The sequence below is a fragment of the Scomber japonicus genome, chromosome 24, assembly GCF_027409825.1.
Source record: "Scomber japonicus isolate fScoJap1 chromosome 24, fScoJap1.pri, whole genome shotgun sequence".
Taxonomy (NCBI): Eukaryota; Metazoa; Chordata; class Actinopteri; order Scombriformes; family Scombridae; genus Scomber; species Scomber japonicus.
In genome coordinates this window covers 443,915-466,095 of record NC_070601.1, presented here as the reverse complement: position 1 = coordinate 466,095, position 22,181 = coordinate 443,915, and the positions used below count along the sequence as shown (strand labels likewise).

Below are 22,181 nucleotides of genomic sequence, written 5' to 3'. Positions count from 1 at the left end.
TTTTGAAGCTTTTCTTTGTCTCACATGATAATAAACTGAATATTTGATGTTGTGGACTTTAGTTCAGACTAAATGAGACATTTAAAGACGCTGCCTTTGACTCTGTCCAATTACAACCAGCATTTCACACTATTTACACTATTTCCTGACATTTTAGAGACACAACTATGAATGGATGAATGGATGAATCATCATGTTGATTAACAGCTGTACATACACATCCAGTAGAGACACACATAAAAACATGTTGGTTTCTGAATCCACTATATGATTAAAAAAACAAGTCATTGAACAAGAAGCCAAAAAAAAGCAAATAAGAGGAGAAAGAACAACGTTCCTCTATAGGCCAGCAGATACTTCCTGTCATTATGTGTGTTATAGTTAGTGGCTAAACTCTTCCAACATGTTTAAAAAGCTCGCTCACAACTTGACGTTTCAGTAAACTTTGAGCCGCTGGTGGTTTTCTCTCTGAGAGCTTCTGAGTTTCACTTTGGGTGTTGGACTTGAACATTGACTGAGACTCATAAGGATCAAAGTCACCACCTTCCAACCTCCAAACAGTCCTCTAACAGACTGAGATATCTGCTCTGAGAAAATCAGCTTCTGTTTTACAGCTTTTTAAATGTGGATATATGTGACTGACTAACTAACTGTCAGTCATGTGGAAACCATGTTGGCTTTACAAACTCTATTTACAACCAGTGAGAGATCAGGTTGGTATGGAAAAAACATGAGAAAGTTTCTCTGTCAGGAGGAAACTCTCCTTCCTCAGACGACACAGAGAAGCTGAACCAGACTGGACTCTAAACCCAGCACACAGAGGTTCAATGAATGTGGTGTTGAAGGTGTGGAGGTGGATCAGTGTGTCAGAAGAGACTCTGTAGAAGGACAGAGTGCCAGCAGGACAGTCCACATACACTGCTACTCTGTGAGAGACAGAGGAGGAGGAGGAAGAGAAGGAGGAAGAAGAGGAGGAGGAGATGGGTGTTCCACTGTTATTGTGATACACAGAGTAACCACCATCAGAGCACTCCAGACTCCAGGACTGATCATTCCTCCCAAACACGCAGTCTTCACTGCCTCCTTTCCTGCTGATTCCTCTGTAACTCACTGATACATCAACGTTTCCTTTCCACTCAACCTCCCAGTAACAGCGATCAGTCAGATCATCTGTACACAGCAGCTGAGGACAGACATCAAATCTGTCTGGATGATCAGGATATGACTGATCCCCCTTCACATGTGTCACCTTCCTGTTGTTATCAGACAGTTTGAGGTTTTTGTTCACTGTGTTTGGATCCAGTGTGAGTTCACAGGAATCTGATGGAGAGAACGAGACACAATACAGCTGCAGTTATTGATCTATCACCTGATTGATGATTACATCATCTTCATCCTCAGCAGGATGTGAATGAGTGATGTCACAGTTTGATGAATGAAATAAAAGCACACTTACACTTCCTCAGACCTGGTGTCAACCATCGGACTCCAGCAGGCTGCAGGCTGAAAGGAGGAGGGGGGGGGGGGTCAGAGCAGCACGTTCTCTTTCAGCATGCTAACATGGACGTTACATGGCTCTAGTCTACTGTTTTATTATTCTCTTCTAATGTGGGGTTGGGCTTTCATACACTTTGATCCAATCTGAATCCACTATCCCAATCCTTCTGAAACCCTGATTGAATCTAATCAGGTTTAACTTTCAACATTTACAGGAAACTTCAGTTAGAAAGAAGAAAAAGTCAAAGATTCAGTTGAGATCTGTGATCAGTTCCTCCTCTATCACACATTGTCTGTCCATACCTGAGAGTGTCCAGTCTCCAGTGTGGATCCTCCAGTCCAACAGACAGCAGTTTCTCTCCTGAGTCTCCTGGATGATTGTAGCTCAGGTCCAGCTCTCTCAGATGGGAGGGGTTGGAGCTCAGAGCTGAGGCCAGAGAAGCACAGCCTTCCTCTGTGATCAGACATCCTGACAGGCTGCAAACACACAAAACAATACACGTCAGAAGCACCCTGGTGGTTGAGTGGTTAGAGCACATGCCACATATTCACAGCGTCCGGCCAGGAACCCATGCTGCAGGTCATTCCCCTCTCTCTCTTCCTGTTTCCTGTAGACCTATCTGCCAGATACTAGGTAAAAAAGCCCCAAATGAATCTAAAAAAAAAAAGAGGTATCAGAAGGGACAGAATGTATATAGAAGTGAAATAAACAAGAACCCTGGGCTGGGTCATCATCGGATGACAGGACTAATTGCAGACCACCATTCGACTCTCATGCATAGAAAATGCATGATAAATACAAAGGTGTGAACTAACCTACACTGTGGACTCAGTAGAAACCCTCCCTTTTTTCTGGACTCCAAAATGGCAGGATACCAGACTCCTGTAATAAATCTCTATACATTCCATAGGTTTGTCTCTATTGGCACAATGTATTTCAGTGTCTGAATGCTGATATGTCAATGTCAACTGTTAATATTAAAAATATGTACTTTGATCAATAATTTATCTTTAAACAGTCTCAGAATTGGAGGTTCTGGACCACCATCCGGCGTCTCAGGAGGGGGAAGCAGTGCACCGTCAACACTGTGTACGGTGGGGACGGTGCACTGAGGGACGTTGTGGATCCGTGGAAGGAATACTTCAAAGACCTCCTCAGTCCCACTGACACGCCTTCCAATAAGGAAGCAGGGCCTGGGGACTTGGGTGTGGGCTCTCCTATCTCGAGGGCTGAGGTCGCTGAGGCGGTCAAAAAGCTCCTCGGTGGCCCCGGGGGTGGAGGAGATCCGCCCGGAGTTCCTCAAGGCCCTGGATGTTGTGGGGCTATCATGGCTGACACGACACATGAAGCTCCGTGAACACATATAAACCTTAACCTCTTAACAATGTTGTATTTGATGGTTTTCTCAGTCTTTTGACAGTTTTTGAAGTTCCTGCAACATCTGACCAATGCTGACCTCTTCAAAAGATTCTCAAGCAGGGAGTGAAGTAATTAGATAATCTATCTCTATCAACCCGTAAGAGCCAGGCAGACAAACTAGTCTGCCATCAGAAAAACAACAAAAGTGTTGCCAGAGCAGCAAGGAGTCTGCATCTCACAGCATCCAGCCACCATAAACCAGTGCTGCTTTTTGAGAGCTGCCACCTGGTTTTCTACTGCTTAAGTTTAGAAAAACTGGTGTGACAAGTCATATCAGCACAGAGAATCCTACACATGTTTAATGTTTATCCACTATAATAATTTTAAATGTTCATCTGTTGAAAAGGTTGATGAATCCTGACCTAAGAGTTTCCAGCCCACAGTGTGGACTCTCCAGTCCAGCAGAAAGCTGCTTCACTCCTGAATCCTGCAGGTTGTTGTTACTCAGGTCCAGATCTCTCAGACTAGAGGACTGGGAGCTGAGAACTGAGGACAGAGCTGCACAGCTTCTCTCTGAGAGGTTACAGTCACTCAACCTGGAGAGGAAAAAGGAAGTTTAGTTGAAAAGATAGAAGCGTATTTAAATAATAACAAATAAATGCAACTATCTTGTCAAACAAGCAAGAAGTTATTATATTTTAAAGACAGAATAGTGTTTGAATCATTTAAAAATGAACTGAACACTTACAGAGCTTTGTTGGAGACTTTGACCACTGGCAGCAGCCTCAGAAGAGCCTTCTCTGAAGCAGAGTATTTCTTCAGGTCAAACACGTCCAGATCTTTTTCTGATGACAGTAAGATGAAGACCAGAGCTGACCACTGAGCAGGAGACAGTTTAACTGTGGAGAGACTTCCTGATCTCAGGGACTGTTGGATCTCCTCCACTAGAGAACAGTCCTTCAGTTCATTCAGACAGTGGAACAGATTGATGCTTCTCTCTGCAGACAGACTCTTACTGATCTTCTTCTTGATGTACTTGACAGTTTCCTGAGTGTTCTCGGAGCTACTTCCTGTCTCTGTCATCAGGCCTCGTAGGAGAGTCTGATTGGTCTGGAGTGAAAGACCCAGGAGGAAGCGGAGGAACAAGTCCAGGTGTCCATTCGGACTTTCTAAAGCCTCATGCACAGCGCTCTGGTAGAAATGTGTTGATTTGTCGTTTCTTCTTTTAGACCACCAGGATGTTTTTTTTACTGCCAGCAGATTGACTCCGGAGTTGATGAATGTCAGATGGACATGAAGAGCAGCCAGAAACTCCTGAACACTCATGTGGGCAAAGCAGAAAACCTTGTCCTGGTATAGCCCTCTCTCCTCTTTAAAGACCTGTGTGAACACTCCTGAGTACACTGAGGCTGCTCTGATATTGATGCCACACTCTGTCAGGTCTGATTCATAGAAGATCAGGTTGCCTTTCTGCAGCTGCTCAAAAGCCAGTTTTCCCAGAGACTCAATCATCTTCCTGCTATCTGGATTCCAGTGTAAATCTTTTTTAGCTCCTCCATCCTTGTCCTTGACGTTGGATATAAGCACCACGAAGAGGAGGAACATCTCTGTTAGGCTGTCAGGCAGCTCTCCAATCTTGCTGCTCTTCATGGTCCACTGCAGAACTGTAGCAGTGATCCAGCAGAAGACTGGGATGTGGCACATGATGTGGAGGCTTCGGGATGTCTTGATGTGGGAGATGATGGTGCTGGCCTGCTTCTTATCTCTGAATCTCTTCCTGAAGTACTCCTCCTTCTGTGGGTCATTGAACCCTCTGACCTCTGTCACCATGTCAACACACCAAGGAGGGATCTGATTGGCTGCTGCAGGTCGTGTGGTTATCCAGAGGCGAGCAGAGGGAAGCAGTTTCCCGCTGATGAGGTTTGTCAGCAGCACATCCACTGAGGTAGACTTCATTACATCAGTCAGGATCTCATTGTTGTGGAAGTCCAGAGGAAGTCGACACTCATCCAGACCGTCAAAGATGAACACAACCTGGAACTCTTCAAACCTGCAGATTCCTGCTTCTTTGGTTTCAGTAAAGAAGTGATGAACAAGTTCCACCAAGCTGTACTTTTTGTCTTTCAGCACATTCAGCTGTCTGAAAGTGAATGGAAATGTGAAGTCTATGTCCTGGTTGGCTTTGTCTTCAGCCCAGTCCAGAGTGAACTTCTTTGTTAAGACTGTTTTCCCAATGCCAGCCACTCCCTTTGTCATCACTGTTCTGATTGGTTCGTCTCTTCCAGGTGAGGCTTTAAAGAAGTCTTCTTGTCTGATTGTTGTTTCTGGTCTGTCTGGTTTCCTGGATAATGTTTGAATCTGTCTGATCTCATGTTCATCATTGACCTCTGCAGTCCCTCCCTCTGTGATGTAGAGTGGTGTGTAGATCTGATTCAGAAGGGTTGGGTTTCCTGCTTTAGCGATCCCCACAAACAGACACTGGAACTTCTTCTGCAGGTTAGACTTGAGTTTACGTCGACACTTTGCAGGACTTTCTGAATGAAAACACAATAAATAAGGCCAGTCATCGATTTCTTGAAAGTCAATGTCTAATTTATCCATCATGTCAAAGAGAAATTCTCTTACCACTCTTCTTCAGACCACAATACAAAAACAGACGCTGAACCATTTTCTCCTGTTTAGACTTGAGTTTGGGCTCGTCCTCAGCAAGACTCTCTGAATGATTGAACACAATTGACAGATATGAGAAGATGCAATACAAAATATAAATAATAAAATATTTTCTTATAAGTGTGGTATCTACCCAGCTCATCAGAATGTGACAGTATTATGGAAATATAATTCAACGATACTCAACAAACACATTGGTTGCTCAGCTTTGTGGAGGAGAGAAACTTCTTTCTCAAGCTTCAGGACAGACTTTCTGATACTATGCACCTTTATTCAAATAATTTTACTACCTTCTGTACTATGCAGTATACCCCAGTTAATGGCACACCTCCACACAGTTGACTAATCACAGGATAAAGTGGATATGATTGTTGGCTTTGGAGCAATCCAACATACATTTTTGGACTTCATCCCTCAAACACGAATGATCCAGCAGTAAAACTTGTGTGAGTAACACAAGGTGAATATTGGCTTTGCATTCTGTGTGAACACAGCTTTAAGGTGTAAACAGCCCTGCAGAGGTTCAACACCTGTAACTTCCCACCAGTCAGTCAAAACTAAAGAAGACTTTTGGATGAGAGGAGAAACACCTTGAAGAATCTAAAACAAGTCCACAGACCATCGACTGAGCATTTCTAAATATCTTTGGAACATTTGAATCTTTCCATGACTTACCTTTAGGTTCTGGGAGGTGGGACAAACGCTCCACTAGATCATTCTGATTCATCTTCCCTAAAATCATTCTAGTCACTGTTACAGTGTTTTTGTGGTAGCTCTTGTTCATCAGATCCAGTGTGTCTGTTCTGTTTGCTTTCTCCAGTTGACTCTTAGGGATTGGTTTGAAGCCTTCAAGGACCCCTTGCTGACGAAGGTACCATTTGAATTTGTCAAAATCGTCAGATCCCAAATCCTCCAAACACCCCAAGAGGACCTCTTTCCATGTTGGCATCTTTTGTGGTGCTAAGATCTAAAAGGAATGACAAAAATCTGTATTTAATCAATGAACAGAGTGAATTTTCTATATTACAGAAACTGAAGTATTGATTGATATTACACGCTACAAATAAAGATTGATTGATTGATTGATTAAAAAATGGAACTGGAAAAGCAGTTTATCTGGCCTCAACTATATGTACAAATGTATTGGGACCTGTCCATTATGACAACAGGAGCTTTTATGACATCCCATTCTAAATCCGTAGGCATTAACATGGAGACTCGTCCACAGAACAGATTTCCACTGCTCCAGAGTCCATTGTTAGCATGCTTTACATCACTCCATTCAACACATTATATTTGGTGATGTAAGGCTTGCATCTAACACCTTACTGAGTTTGTACATTTATTTCCTGTTTTATTTTGGTAATCACCTTTGTCTCTCGTTTCAGATCTTCCCTTCCTGTCCTTGTGTGTGATTACTTGCCCTGCCCTGACTGTTGTCACCTGTATTGAATTATCCTACCTCTCATCTGTTCCTGTAAGCGTGTCAGCCCTTTCTTAGTGTGTTTGACCCTGTGCTTCATTAAACTCCTTGGATTTTTGAACGTGAGTGAGTCTTGCTCTTGAGTCCCACTGTCAGTCATTACATTGCATGCAGCTGCCCAGCCCAGTTTTTGTGCTGTTGTTAATGCCAGAGGAAATTTGGACCTCTGCAGTTATTGTTGTGGCAACTGGTCTGAATAGGAGAGGCATGTCCCAGAAGATGGACTGTTTTCACAGGAACTAAGTGAAGTAACATAACATTTTGTGCCTTTGTAGTGACTGGAAATACTCCTCCAGTAGTGAGGACAGAGAGGCAGACTTATCATCCTGTTTGAGGGAACTGCAACCTGGGTGTGCAGAGGACTTTATTAACACTCATGAATCCCAGCCTGCACCTCAGTCAGGCAGTCAGTCAGTCAGTCAGTCGGCCTTTTCCTATACGCATGTGCTGGCTTTACTTAACCCGGTTTGACTCGGCTGGGATTTGAATTACAACAGGGCTACCTGCCTGAAGGTGTGTCTTTAAAGAACCACACAACAGTTTTAATGTCATTGGTTCTCAGAAGAACTACAGCATGTTTTCTGTAGGACAACAACAACTGCCACAAATGGTTTGATAACATCTGTGTGGGCTGGGAGGAACAGCTGGACCATCATTATTTCATGTGTTATTGGTCTCTTCATGTTTGGTCTTTTCTTCTTATCTTATTAAAATATATTATGTGAATAAATCTCCATCAGGTGCTTTAGTCATTTGTCTTTGATCTAAAAGATTTACATTTTAAATGATGAACACTTGTGTTTATAGTGGTGCCATAAATACTGTGCTTCATGTCAGTTACTTTAAGCTATATGTACATACAGTATGTGTGTGTATAACTGCTAAATTGAATCAGATGGTATTTTGTTAGTGTTGGAACTCAGAGGAGAGTTTAACAAACATCCAGCAGGTGGTGCTAATGCAACTAAATGGAAATGAAGGAGCCTGATGTGCATCATTTGGACTTGTTGAAGCATGTTATGTTATTGTGCAGGACGGATGTTTTGTCATGATTGATGTCGACTTTGTAGACTCAGAAACAACCTGAAAGTCCTGTAAAATCAGCAGCGTGTAGTGTTTACAGTGTGAAGACAGAGCTGCTTAAAGACCGGTGATAGCCTCTTTTTTCCATCTCTGGTAAAGACAAATCTGAAGTCAATGATTGAAACCATATATGGTCAGAAAGGTAAGAAGTTATATTTGACTTAGCTAACAACAGCTGACTTAGTTTTGTGCAGTGAAGTCATTTTCAGTTCTGTGACGTTTGGACAATCCAGCAACACCTTCCAAACCCAAATCTACACCCATGAGTTAAAGCAGAATGTGAACACAAAGTAGTCTACGTGTGGAGCTCAGCACACAGTGACGTTAATCTCCTGGTGGAAGCACCATCCAGTTGTTTATTGATAGATTGGAGCACACTGACCTGTATGTCGGAGCTGTTGGGCTCCTCGCTGGATGAGGCCATTTCTTCTCTTTGTCCGGGTTTCTGGTCTAGTTGTCTGGGTTCTTGTTTTCCTCCTCCGTTACACACTTGTTCTTTATTTCTACAGGTCGTCCCCCTGGACTTCCTCTGCCTGAGTAAAACAATAAGAAGATGATAAAGAAGTTGTGGAGTAAAATGAATGTTATTCCATAAGTAGTTACTGATAATGATTGTGTATTCACTAAATGATAATCAAATGTGAAAGGATCATGACAGGTTATTGAAATGTATGTTATCCCACACCAGCTGATTGAATGTACTCTTATAAAGTTGAATTTACTGTAATACAAACCCAGTGCATGTGAAATGTAACCAAATCTACAACTCTTTTATTATTTTTTTAAAAAATGCAGTAAGGAGAGAAACCAAACATAATGGGATATATCAAGAAGGAAACTTGTTTTTGTCTTGAACTAAGGCCAGAGTTACTGAAAGCTGATAGTGTCAGGTTGCTGAATTTCCACAGAAGGAAGGGGTGGAGAATACCAAGGAAAAATACCTGTGACAAAACAAGGATTGGATGAAACCATAGAACACCATAGGTTGGGGGCATTTCCACTCCCAGTTTGTGGGTATGTATGTATGTTTGTCTGTGTATGTGGTCTTTGGTTTTTGCTGCTGGCAATAAAAACTCAAAGACTCCTGGTGATATTTGAGTGATTTAGTTTTTTTTTTAAAAACGTTTTGAACAACCAACGAGAGACATCGTGACACGACATCGTGACACGACAAAGTGAACGTTTGTCTGTAACTGCTTCTCTAAATCAGTCTGCCTGAACTCTGGGACTCCTCGTCTCCGTTCACCTCAACGTCCCTTTTTCCCACTGTCCACAGAAACCTCTTGACCTTTGACCTTTCTGTAAACTGTCCAGTGCCTTCCAGCACACTTAGATAATATTTCATTAATGATAGATTCAGAGGAGAGTGACCACTCTAATATTACTCCTAAATATGAGACAATTGTCTTTGACTTTCATCAAAGTTTTGTCAAACAAAGTCAAACAGGTGAATGTGTCCTACTCTGAATCCAGACTGAAGCTCAGACTAAGATCAATTTACTGTGTGTGTGTGTGTGTGTGTGTGTGTGTGTGTGTGTGTGTGTGTGTTATGTGTGTGTGTGTTATGTGTGTGTGTGTGTGTGTGTGTGTGTGTGTGTGTGTGTGTGTGGTACCAGTATGTCTGACTGGTTGGACAGATAGATAAGTTCCTTCCACTGAAACAGAACTTATCTCAAAAACATCAGCAACAACATTCTTGGTAAAAATAATCCAGAAGTGATAGATAATATCTGCCTGAGCCACAAGCAGGCCATCAACCAAAAGCAACGGTTGTAAAATACTTATTAAAATAACTATTAGCCTTCCATTTATCAAAACATATCCTCAATGAGTGGTCCAATATCTTGTTTCAGACTTTGCTGTGGAGCCCGTTTCATGAAGTACTTGCCATCATTTTTTGGGCTGATGTGAATTTTCAACAATGGCATCCACATAAAATTGGGACTTTGATTAATTATCACATTGTACATAAAGCAGAAGAAAGGAAATAATCATCAACTGTTCATGAATCATGTTTGATTCCAGTAAATCAATCATTTAACAACATGTAGATTTATCCTCCAACATGAGAGTTCTTCAAACTTTGTGATGAAATAAAAACATCAGACAGCAAGAAACAAAGCCTGAAGTTACTAAAGAGAAAGTTAAAGTATGAAACAAAGCAAACTTACAGTTAACAGTCCAAACTGCTCAAGACAAAGACTCTCCACTCCACGGCTGTCACTAAGGGTTTTTATCACAGGTGAGCTGTTTCCTGATGAGTCAGAGCTCCACCTGTAGAGGAGGCGGGACAGGAAGGAAGACTCACTACATGACCACAGTTGATGGCTGTTTTTCTATATTTATTGTTGTATTGATGGTTTCTCAGTGTTTCACTGTGTGCTGTTAGAAAAAAGAATCATCATGACGTTCATGTGAAGAGAAGCTGAACGTTACATTTACATTCATGAGATTTAACACATTTAACTGACAGCTATAAAACGTGCTTTACATGCTTTAAAGAAACTCCATCCAACAACAACACATTCATTATAAATGACTTTCTCCAGCTGAAATAATTAGTGATTCATTTTCCACAAACTAGAGAAAACCATGAAATCAAACTTTGTCTCATGAACTTCATCACTCTGCAGCTCTGTGTAGAAAAGCAGGCAACCGACAAACCTTCATCTCCTCACAATGAAAGTATGCAGTGTGACTGGTTGGACTGAGTCTCAGAGTAATTAAAGTTTTACTTAGAAATGAAACAGTTCTGATAAAGTTGATGATAAAATGCTTTTAGCTCCTTTAGTCATAACAAGCTTTGTTACTGTTACTTTCTATATTTATTGTTGTATTGATGGTTTCTCAGTGTTTAACTGTGTGCTGATAGAAAAAAGAATACCCACTGATAATATTGTACATATATCAACATATATCATATATCAACTCTGAGCTGTACTGGCAGCAGTCCTGCTTCTGAATTCATCACTACTAATATGGGTTGGAGGGGATGCATTGAATAAATACCCCTCATGTTGTGTTCATTTCATTAAGACTCATCATAAAAACTGTAATAATGCATATATTATCACCATTTGTTGTGTTAGATCTTTTTATCAACTTCAGTTCATTACAAAGAACATTACAAGTTTTGAGCTTGTATTAGTTATTTATGGCCTGTATGCCTCACTGATCTGAGCTTATACATCTTGAATATGAGTTCTAAAAAGCATCACTTCTGGATTATTTTGACTATAAGAAATAATCAGATGAAACACAGTACACTGTTTATCACAGACTACTTTGGGTCAAAGTTACCAAGGACATTTGTTTTGAAATCATTTAAAACTTTCATACAGTCACATAAAGTAACACCAGTCGTGTTCCCAGTCAAAAGTGATCGGGAACATTTTATTGTGTGTACAAAGGAAATTATCCCAAAACTACGCTTGACAATTTCACAATATTCCAAGTTCAATGTCTTAATACATTAAAGAACAACTAACAAGAACAATAACATTACCATCAGTCTATCAGATGTGTTTTTGCCTGATAACAGGAAACAACTGAAAACTGATAATAAAATCAGGCTTCTAAACTTGGCGGACGGGGTTTACTCAAACTTTAATGGTGTTTTTTCTCATGCACATGTTGGGCAATATGTGCAGGTTGTTGCATGTCCCTTGTAAATATACGCATTGCATTTATGGCACATTATGCTTGTTTTCACATCTCTTGGCACACACAGACTGCACCTCTACCTTTTGTCACCTCTCTTGCAGCAAGTGATCTTGCTTCTTCCGACCAGACTCTGAATCCCATATATTGCTGGTAGATTCGTTTCTGGATCTGCACACAGCCAAAATCCAAACGCTCATGTATGCTTTCATGTCTGTCTGGGTTACCTCCTTCCAATTGTCTTTGTAAATCTGTTTCCCCTCCAAGTTGGTCATGTTTACCACCATGGTTTCGATGGACTCAGTCAGGAACAGTTCAAAGCAGGATTTGATGTAGGTCATATTTTGTAGGTCTTGGGGTCATCCTGATGACATTTCAGCTGAAAGCCTACCTTGATTCTTGGGTGGGGATGAAGATCAGGATAAGTTGCCATTCTTTGACTTGAATGTGACCGTCTCAGCATGGCCATCCTCTTCATCACTGGATTCCTCCCCATCAGTTATTTCTTGGTCTGGATTCTGTATCGTCTTCATCTTCTGACACTTCCTCCTCTAATCCATCCTCACTGTCAGTTTCCTGGCCTCTCTGCTCCAGTGTGGTGATCAAATAAAAAAACAAGAGCCTCACTTGTGGTATATCGATCTGCCATGGTGCTGCCACACAATGAACTGTGAGCAAGGCCTCAGAAAAGCATTGTATAGGCTACTAAAGCTACGAGAGAAGTTCAAAATTATTGAAAAAAGTTGTAACAGTCTGAGAACTGCCAACAGGTGTTCTCACGAGAGAGAGACTCTACCGGGCAAAGGTTCCCACAGTGGTTGCCAGGGAACTGGCAACCACTGTGGGAACACAAGGTGTTTTCTGAGTTTGCAGGTGTTTTGGCATTTGCATGTGTTATGACCCTTCTCGGCCACCGTAAGAGTATTATTAGTATTATTAGGTATCCCTTATGTAGGAGCCAAAATATGTTTTGTTTATGATTATATTTGCTTCAGCTGCACGTATTGCGTGACTTGCATTCATTGACACATTTTACCTGTTCACTTTGGCGGCAGGAGTTTTGGACAAAGGGAGTTAGTAGAGCTCCGATATTTTCTGTTGACCGTCACCATCATCATCATCATCACCATCGTCATCATCACTTTATTCTTACAGTCGGATCACATCAGGGGTTTTATATGTTTGTGGAACAGCTGCTTGTCAGTCAAATAAACTGCAGTAAAAACGTCATCTGGACTTCATTAAGATTTTGTGGACGTGTCACAGATAAGAGCTGACTAAGTAAGGAAGGAAGGAAGGAAGGAAGGAAGGAATGAAGTATGGAAGGAGCAGGGAGCAAAGAAAGAGGGAAGGAAGGGAAGAACAAAGGAAAAATTAAAGGTAGGAAGGAAGGAAGGAAGGAAAGAAGGGAGGAAGGAAAGTAGGAAGGAAGGTAGGGACGGAGGGAGGGAGGGAGGAAGGAAGGAAGGAAGGAAGGAAGGAAGGTAGGGATGGAGGGAGGGAGGGAGGAAGGAAGTAAAGGAGGAAGGAAGGGGAGAGGGAGGAAAGGAGGAAGGAAGGAAGGACGTGTCACATGTTGTGTTCCGCTCAAATCGATTTAAAAGATTTATCTCTGAAAAATTGTGTTTTCTGAGTTTGCAAGCGTTATGACCGTACTCTGCATCACCTGCAGTTTGTGTGTGTGTGTTACTGTGTGTGTGTGTGTGTGTATCCGTGTGTGTGTATCTGTGTGTGTGTGTGTGTTACTGTGTGTGTGTGTGTGTTACTGTGTGTGTGTGTGTGTGTGTATCCGTGTGTGTGTGTATCTGTGTGTGTGTGTGTGTGTGTGTGTGTGTGTGTGTGTGTTACTGTGTGTGTCTGTGTGTGTGTGTGTGTATCCGTGTGTGTGTGTGTGTTACTGTGTGTGTGTGTGTGTGTGTGTGTGTATCCGTGTGTGTGTGTGTGTTACTGTGTGTGTGTGTGTGTGTATCCGTGTGTGTGTTTGTTACTGTGTGTGTTTCTGTGTGTTTCTGTGTGTGTATCTGTGTGTGTGTGTTACTGTGTGTGTCTGTGTGTGTGAAGTAGTAACAGATTCTCAGGATGATCCCTCCAGTACTCCTCCTCCTTTCAGCTCCGTTATAAAAGACTTCCAGTGAAAACGTTGAAGACAGCTTCCTTCCAGTGGAAAGCTTTCATCGATGAGCCGCTCCCTTACAATTTATGATTCATTACTAACCGTCTTTTCAATCCGTCTGGCATCACTCCCAGACACCAGCAACACACAGCATCAGCAACCAACATGACACAAACACACACACACACACACACACACACAAACACACAAACACACACACACACACACACACACACAAACACACACACAGCATCAGCAACCAACATGACACACACACACACACACACACACACACACACACAGATACACACACACACACACACACACACACACACACACACACACACACACACACACACACACACACACACACACACACACACACACACACACACACACACACACACAGCATCAGCAACCAACATGAGTTTACATTTTACAACCACTGCCGTGTCACAGGAACGTGGATTCAATCAGCACCTGTCATCTGATAACAACCGGAGCGTATGACTTTTACATCCTGCATGAACTAACACAGCGCTTCATATCAACCATCCATTTATCATCCTTCATCTGTGTGTGTGTGTGTGTGTTTGTGCGTGTATGTGTGTGTGTGTGTGTTTGTGTATATATCTGTATCTGTGTGTGTATCTCTGTGTGTGTGTATTTCTGTGTGTGTGTTACTGTGTGTGTGTGTGTGTGTGGTATGCAGTGCGACTGGTTGGACTGAGACTCAGAGTAAAGACATTAAAGTATTGTTTAGACATGAAACTTCCTCATAACACACAAACACTTGGCTGTTGTTTGAATGCTCGAAAGCTGGAATTGAATCACTAAAAACATCAACTAATCATCTCTGATCAATTCTTTAGCTTTAATGACAATTAACTATCCAAACACTTCTCAATGTAGTGATGATCAACTTTAAGAATAATGAGTTATTATAGATGAGCAGCTACACTAGAAAACACCTCCACTGAGACACGACTTATCTCAAAAACATCAGCAACAACTTTCTTGGTAAAAAGAATCCAGAAGTGATAGATAATATCTGCCTGAGCCACAAGTAGGTCAGCAACCAAAAGCAACGGTTGTAAAATACTTATTAAAATAACTATTAACCTTCCATTTATCAAAACACATCCTCAATGAGTGGCCCAATATTTTGTTTCGGACTTTGCTGTGGAGCCCATTTCATGAATCGAAGCTTGACAAGCGCAGTTTCAGGAGCGGGAACACACACCAATCACAACCCTTCCGGCTCCTATATAAACAGACATAACCAGCTGCCCCCTTGTTCGCTTGCATTCGTGTCTCTCCCCCACCCTCCCTCCCTCTTTCTTCTGTTCTTCTCTCCTCTCTCACAGGTTCCTATGGGGTTCGTAGTCCCATAAAATTGGGACTTTGATTAATTATCACATTGTACATAAAGCATAAAAAAGGAAATAATCATCAGCTGTTCATGAATCATGTTTGATTCCAGTAAATTTATTATAAATGAGCAGCTACACTAGAAACCACACTGGCACTTTCTCTCAAAGATCCAAACCAGTTGCTTTATTGATGGGTAATGCAGATAGACACGTTCCTTCCACTGAAACAGGACTTATCTCTTTCCAATGAAACAGGACTTATCTCCAAATCATCATAAACTTTCTTGGTAAAAACAATCCAGAAGTGATAGATAATATCTGCCTGAGCCACAAGTAGGTCAGCAACCAAAAGCAACGGTTGTAAAATACACACGCAAACCTTTAGTAAGTCAGTCAGAGCTCCAGAAAAGCAGCTTTGTGTTTCTGTTAAAGCTTCATTTCCATCAAATGTATTTAAAGTGTGTGTGTGTCTGTGTGTGTGTTTGTGTGTGTCTGTGTGTGTGTGTATGTCTGTGTGCAGGTTGTATCTAGTATCTGCTTTAAATGTGGAGGATTACTCTTCATTGATGAAGCTTTGGCGCCATCTGGTGGTCAAAAGATAAACTGCAGGCTGTCCGCTGTCGACTCAGAGGAGATGCACAGTGAATTCGTGTTTACAGTTTTTCCTCTTTATTAAAAAGGTGTGAGTGTGTTTTCTTAATGAAGGATGATCAGCTGTTTCCCAGCAGGAAGTCTTCATGTGTCTCTCCCCTGCAGCTACTCCACATCTCCACCTGTCTCATCATGTTGTCCTCTCTCACACTTCCTGCTGATGCTTCACATTAAAAGCTTTTTCTCACTTCCTGCTGATGCTTCACATTAAAAGCTTTTTCTCACTTCCTGCTGATGCTTCACATTAAAAGCTTTTTCTCACTTCCTGCTGATGCTTCACATTAAAAGCTTTTTCTCACTTCCTGCTGATGCTTCACATTAAAAGCTTTTTCTCACTTCCTGCTGATGCTTCACATTAAAAGCTTTTTCTCATTTCTTTCCCTCATCAACGCGTCACATGATCCAGATTTTAAAGGCCATGTGACATTTGTGTTTAGTTTTGAATCAGTTCTGTCAGGAGTTTACTACACAGATCTGAAACCTATGATGGTTTATTCAGACAACAAAAAACAGAAACAAAAATGCAGCAGGAGATGACAGGGCTGGGCGAGGCGAGGCTGAAGGCAGGCAAATGGCTGGGTAGAGAGGAGAAACACAAAAACAGGTAAGTCCAAAGCAAGGTAACTCCAGAAATCCACAAGTGGGTCAAGGTATATGAAAATACAGGATTAACAAGCCGAGAGCGTTACCACTGTGGATGAAACAACAAACTGGCGATGAGTGGAGGAAGAGACCGGCTTATAAATGCTGTAGAGCAGGAAACGAGGTGATGAATCTCAGGTGTGCAGAGGAGGGTGGATGCAGAAGTTACCAGAAGGCCCCGCCCAGCCCTGGTGGAAAGAAAACATGGACAGAAAAAAGGAGCAGCGGCGAACTGGATCCGGACAAGTTCATTTGATTATTTCAGACACACAATTCAAATGAGTTTGTTTAGTTTGCAGCAGAAGAAAATGATTGAATGCAGGAAAGCATTGAACCCTGCACTAAACTGTGAAGAAACTAGACAACTATTAATAATGTTCACATTATTATTAGAGGGACATTTTTCTCAATCTGACAATAAAGACAGATCAAATGAAAGCTTCTATTATTATTGATCATCCTTTTTTTATTGGACATAACAGGTGATACAGCAGTTCCATTTATTTCTGCCTGAGTAACACAAACATACAAATGATCAACTTTACTTGGTACAAAGACAAAAACAGCAAATAAGAAACATGTGAAAAGATTAGAAACAGATGAATGATGGTGTAAATGAGCTTTTTATTGTGGATATTTAGTAAGGCGCTAAACTGTCAGCTGTTTGTCCTCTAATATTCTGTTCACATACAGCCAGAGCTGCAACTATTAGTCCATTCATTGATTATCCATCAACACTAAATCAGCACTTCATCATCATTTTAGTCCTTTTGAAGCTTTTCTTTGTCTCACATGATAATAAACTGAATATTTGATGTTGTGGACTTTAGTTCAGACTAAATGAGACATTTAAAGACGCTGCCTTTGACTCTGTCCAATTACAACCAGCATTTCACACTATTTACACTATTTCCTGACATTTTAGAGACACAACTATGAATGGATGAATGGATGAATCATCATGTTGATTGACAGCTGTACATGCACATCCAGTAGAGACACACATAAAAACATGTTGGTTTCTGAATCCACTATATGATTAAAAAAACAAGTCATTGAACAAGAAGCCAAAAAAGCAAATAAGAGGAGAAAGAGCAAAGTTCCTCTATAGGCCAGCAGATACTTCCTGTCATTATGTGTGTTATAGTTAGTGGCTAAACTCTTCCAACATGTTTAAAAAGCTCGCTCACAACTTGACGTTTCAGTAAACTTTGAGCCGCTGGTGGTTTTCTCTCTGAGAGCTTCTGAGTTTCACTTTGGGTGTTGGACTTGAACATTGACTGAGACTCATAAGGATCAAAGCCACCACCTCCCAACCTCCAAACAGTCCTCTAACAGACTGAGATATCTGCTCTGAGAAAATCAGCTTCTGTTTTACAGCTTTTTAAATGTGGATATATGTGACTGACTAACTAACTGTCAGTCATGTGGAAACCATGTTGGCTTTACAAACTCTATTTACAACCAGTGAGAGATCAGGTTGGTACTAAATAACATGAGAACGTTTCTCTGACAGGAGGAGACTCTCCTTCCTACAAACTACACAGAGACACTGAGGAACCAGAACCAGACCCTAAACCCAGCATACAGAGGTTCAGTGAATGTGGTGTTGACGGTGTGGAGGTGGATCAGTGTGTCAGAGGAGACTCTGTAGAAGGACAGAGTGCCAGCAGGACAGTCCACATACACTGCTACTCTGTTAGAGACAGAGGAGGAGGAGGAGAAGAAGTAGAAGGAGGAGGAGAAGGAGGAGGAGGAGGAGGAGGAGGAGGAGGAGATGGGTGTTTTTCTCTTATTGTGCCAGACAGAGTAACCATCAGAGCAGAACAGACTCCAGGACGGATCGTTCTCTCCAAACTTACAGTCATCACTCTCTCCTTTCCTGTTGATTCTTCTGTAACTCAACGTTTCCTCTCCACTCGACCTCCCAGTAACAGCGACCAGTCAGATCATTTCTACACAGCAGCTGAGGACAGACATCAAATCTGTCTGGATGATCAGGATATGACTGACGTCAGGAGGATGGGTGCGGCATCAGGCGGATGGGTGCTGCATCAGGTGGATGGGTGCTGCATCAGGCGGATGGGTGCTGCATCAGGTGGATGGGTGCAGCTGAGCCTGAAGGTGAAGCTCTCAGTTCAGCAGTCAGTCTACTGGTGAGCATAGATGAGGACCTATGCTCACCAGCTTTGGGTAATGACCCAAACAATGAGATGCTGGATCCAAGCAGAGAGTGCTCTGAGCCAGCTGAGGTGGTTTGGGCTCCTGGTCAGGATCCTCTTGGACGCCCCCCTTTAGAGGAGTTCCAGGTACGTCCAACTGAGAGGAGACCCAGAACACCACTGGAGGGATTACATATCTCTGCTGGTCGGGGAACGGCTTGGGAACGGCTTGGGATCCTCCAGGAGGAGCTGATGAGTGTTGCTGGGGAGAAGGAGGTCTGGGTTTCACTGCTTGGCCTGATGCCACCGCGACCCGACACGGATAAGAGGCAAAATATGGAAGGTTTACTGTGAACTTTCTATACTGTAAGCAGCGGAGTGGCGAGTGAACAGTAGCAGTGAGCAGTAACCAACGAGGCAGGCTGACCAACACACACTACAGCATTACACAACTCTGAGGTGAAGAACTTAACTTGGTGCTCAGTCTGTTGGACAGTGATTATTCTCACTGAGCCAACGGTGCAGCAGAGAGGCTGCTCTCCACTGCTAGATGTAATGTTAACGGTAATAACAACAAAACATCTGCCTCCCCCTCATGTTGTTCTCATACAGGCTGGAGACTGCAAGATGCTTTCAAATTAATAAATTAATGCAGTAAACTTTTGGCTGCGGACCATTTATCTTATATACCATTTATGTTTCATACAAGAAGTCACTGATAAACAGTGGAGATCAGACAGTTGGGTTGTCACTGAAAATATATGTAGGACAACTTTTTCCACACAAAGAATTGATCAGGAATCGATAAAGAATTGGCCAATGAGCAGAATCGATAATGGAATTGATATCAATAAAATCAATTCTCATCCCTAATCAGGTTGTTACTAACATGAGAAAGATTCTTTGACAGGAGGAGACTCCGTCCTACAGAGGACACAGAGAAACTGAGGAATCAGGATGGATTAACCTTAACCCAAACCCAGCACACAGAGGTTCAGTGAATGTGGTGTTGAAGGTGTGGAGGTGGATCAGTGTGTCAGAAGAGACTCTGTAGAAGGACAGAGTGCCAGCAGGACAGTCCACATACACTCCTACTCTGTTAGAGACAGAGGAGGAGGAGGAGGGAGACGGGATGGATGTTTCTTTGTTATCATGCCAGATAGAGTGAAAAAAATCTGAGCACTTCAGACACCAGGACTGGTCATTCTTTCCAAAGCGGTACTCAGCACTCCCCCCTTTCCTGTTGATTCCTCTGTAACCCACTGATATATAAACTCCTCCTTTCCACTCGACCTCCCAGTAACAGCGACCAGTCAGATCATTTCTACACAGCACCTGATTCAAGTCATCAAATCTATCTGGATGATCAGGATATGGCTGGTCCTCTAATGCACATGTCACCTTCCTGTTGTTATCAAACAGTTTGAGGTTTTTGTTCACTGTGTTTGGATCCAGTGTGAGTTCACAGGCATCTGATGGAGAGAACGAGACACAATACAGCTGCAGTTATTGATGATGACATCACACACACACACACACACACACACACACACACACACACACACAAAGAAACAGACACACACATATACAAACACACACACACACACACACACACACACACACACACACACAGATACACACACACACACACACACACTAACACACAGACACACACACAGATACACACACACACACACACAAATATACAAATACACACATACACACACAAATACACACACGCACACAAAGAACACACACACACACACACACACACACACACACACACACACACACACACACACACACACAGTAACACACACAGTAACACAGAAAAAAATAAAATAAATAAAATAAAGAATAAAAATAAAAGCAGACTTACACTTCCTCAGACCTGGTGTCAACCATCGGACTCCAGCAGGCTGCAGGCTGAAAGGAGGAGGGGGGGGGGGGGGGGGTCAGAGCAGCACGTTCTCTTTCAGCATGCTAACATGGACGTTACATGGCTCTAGTCTACTGTTTTATTATTCTCTTCTAATGTGGGGTTGGGCTTTCATACACTTTGATCCAATCTGAATCCACTATCCCAATCCTTCTGAAACCCTGATTGAATCTAATCAGGTTTAACTTTCAACATTTACAGGAAACTTCAGTTAGAAAGAAGAAAAAGTCAAAGATTCAGTTGAGATCTGTGATCAGCTCTGACAGAGAAAATGTTTCCAGCTCTTCCTCCTCTATCACACATTGTCTGTCCATACCTGAGAGTGTCCATCTGTCCATACCTGAGAGTGTCCAGTCTCCAGTGTGGATCCTTCAGTCCAGCAGACAGGATCCTCTCTCCTGAGTCTCCTGGATGATTGTAGCTCAGGTCCAGCTCTCTCAGATGGGAGGGGTTGTCCTGCAGAGCTGAGGCCAGAGAAGCACAGCCTTCCTCTGTGATCAGACATCCTGACAGGCTGCAAACACACAAAACAACACACATGTCACACAGTGTGAGAGTACTGCTGTGTGCAGTCACATACAACAACAATCGAAGCTTGACAAGCGCAGTTTCGGGAGCGGGAACACACACCAATCACAACCCTTCCGGCTCCTATATAAACAGACCTAACCAGCTGCCCCCTCGTTCGCTTGCATTCGTGTTTCTCCCGTCTGTGCTAGAACAACCTAACCTCGATCAACAAGTTGCTAATTATTAGTAACTTACCAGTCTCCACGGCATGGATTTCTTGTCCCTGTCTCCCTCCGACGATGAGGCCTTCGGAGGTATACTGGTTACCCAACGCCAGGGTCTCCAACCAGCCGAAGAAGTCGCCATAGCCTCGACGTCCGACGCACCACCTTCCCGGCCCCTAAAACAGCCAAGGAAGCGGTCGACTCCCGCTAGCTCCGTGTCCTCCGTCGTCACCATCCCGCCCGGATCATCTCTCCTAAACCTCCAAGACTATAGCTCATCTGACGACTCCTCCACCTCGCCAGGTACACCTCTTCCACCAGCCAAAAGAGGACGCGGCGCTTCGAGGACTTCCTCCAGAAGACCCTGCAGTCATCCAACTCCCTCACCTGCAAGGATAACTCCAGCCCCCCAGCTGCGCTCCGACACCGACGTCTCCACCCGCAGCCGCTCGATGCGCCACCATGCCCCACCAAGGTCCACTGCCAGCCAGTTCTCCTCAAATATCTCAGACTGGACCGTGGCCACCCTCCAAAAGACACTCCGAGAGAGGGGAATCCACTTCAGCCGTGCCGACAACAAGTCCAAACTTTTCAACCGCCTCATGGCCGCTTGCTGCTCCCACACCACCGTTCCCACTGGCGTCCCTCCAAATGACGTCACCACGCACGCCGCACGGGATGACATCAGAACCCCGCCCAGAGATGTCATTTATTCCCAGCCTCCAGCCTCCAATCCGAAAAGGAGGAAGAGCTCGTCAAAGCTCAAGGAAGCTCCGGTTACCGCCCACCACACGAATCCTGCGCAGTCAGCTAG

At 42.9% G+C, this 22,181-nt stretch overlaps 2 protein-coding genes across 2 annotated transcripts in view; both read right to left on the bottom strand.

The window, feature by feature from the left end:
• The window catches only part of LOC128354576 (uncharacterized), a 36,144-nt gene extending 24,104 nt beyond the window's left edge, over window positions 1-12,040 (bottom strand). The window contains exons 1-9 of the mRNA XM_053314794.1: window positions 11,847-12,040; window positions 8,476-8,626; window positions 6,203-6,494; window positions 5,523-5,572; window positions 3,606-5,383; window positions 3,280-3,453; window positions 1,801-1,974; window positions 1,457-1,503; window positions 731-1,320 (exon numbers count right to left, since the gene is read on the bottom strand). Coding sequence (XP_053170769.1) covers window positions 731-1,320; window positions 1,457-1,503; window positions 1,801-1,974; window positions 3,280-3,453; window positions 3,606-5,383; window positions 5,523-5,572; window positions 6,203-6,494; window positions 8,476-8,626; window positions 11,847-12,040 — 3,450 coding nt within the window. The remainder of the gene's footprint in view (window positions 1-730; window positions 1,321-1,456; window positions 1,504-1,800; window positions 1,975-3,279; window positions 3,454-3,605; window positions 5,384-5,522; window positions 5,573-6,202; window positions 6,495-8,475; window positions 8,627-11,846) is intronic.
• Window positions 12,041-18,919: 6,879 nt separating this feature from the next.
• Window positions 18,920-21,328, bottom strand: LOC128354575 (stonustoxin subunit beta-like). The gene is made up of 3 exons (XM_053314793.1): window positions 21,304-21,328; window positions 20,574-20,621; window positions 18,920-20,166 (listed from the first exon to the last, which is right to left on the bottom strand). The coding sequence occupies exons 1-3, from the start codon at window positions 21,326-21,328 to the stop codon at window positions 19,619-19,621; spliced, it is 621 nt and encodes a 206-aa protein (XP_053170768.1). The 3' UTR covers window positions 18,920-19,618.
• Between the last annotated feature and the right edge of the window lie 853 nt (window positions 21,329-22,181).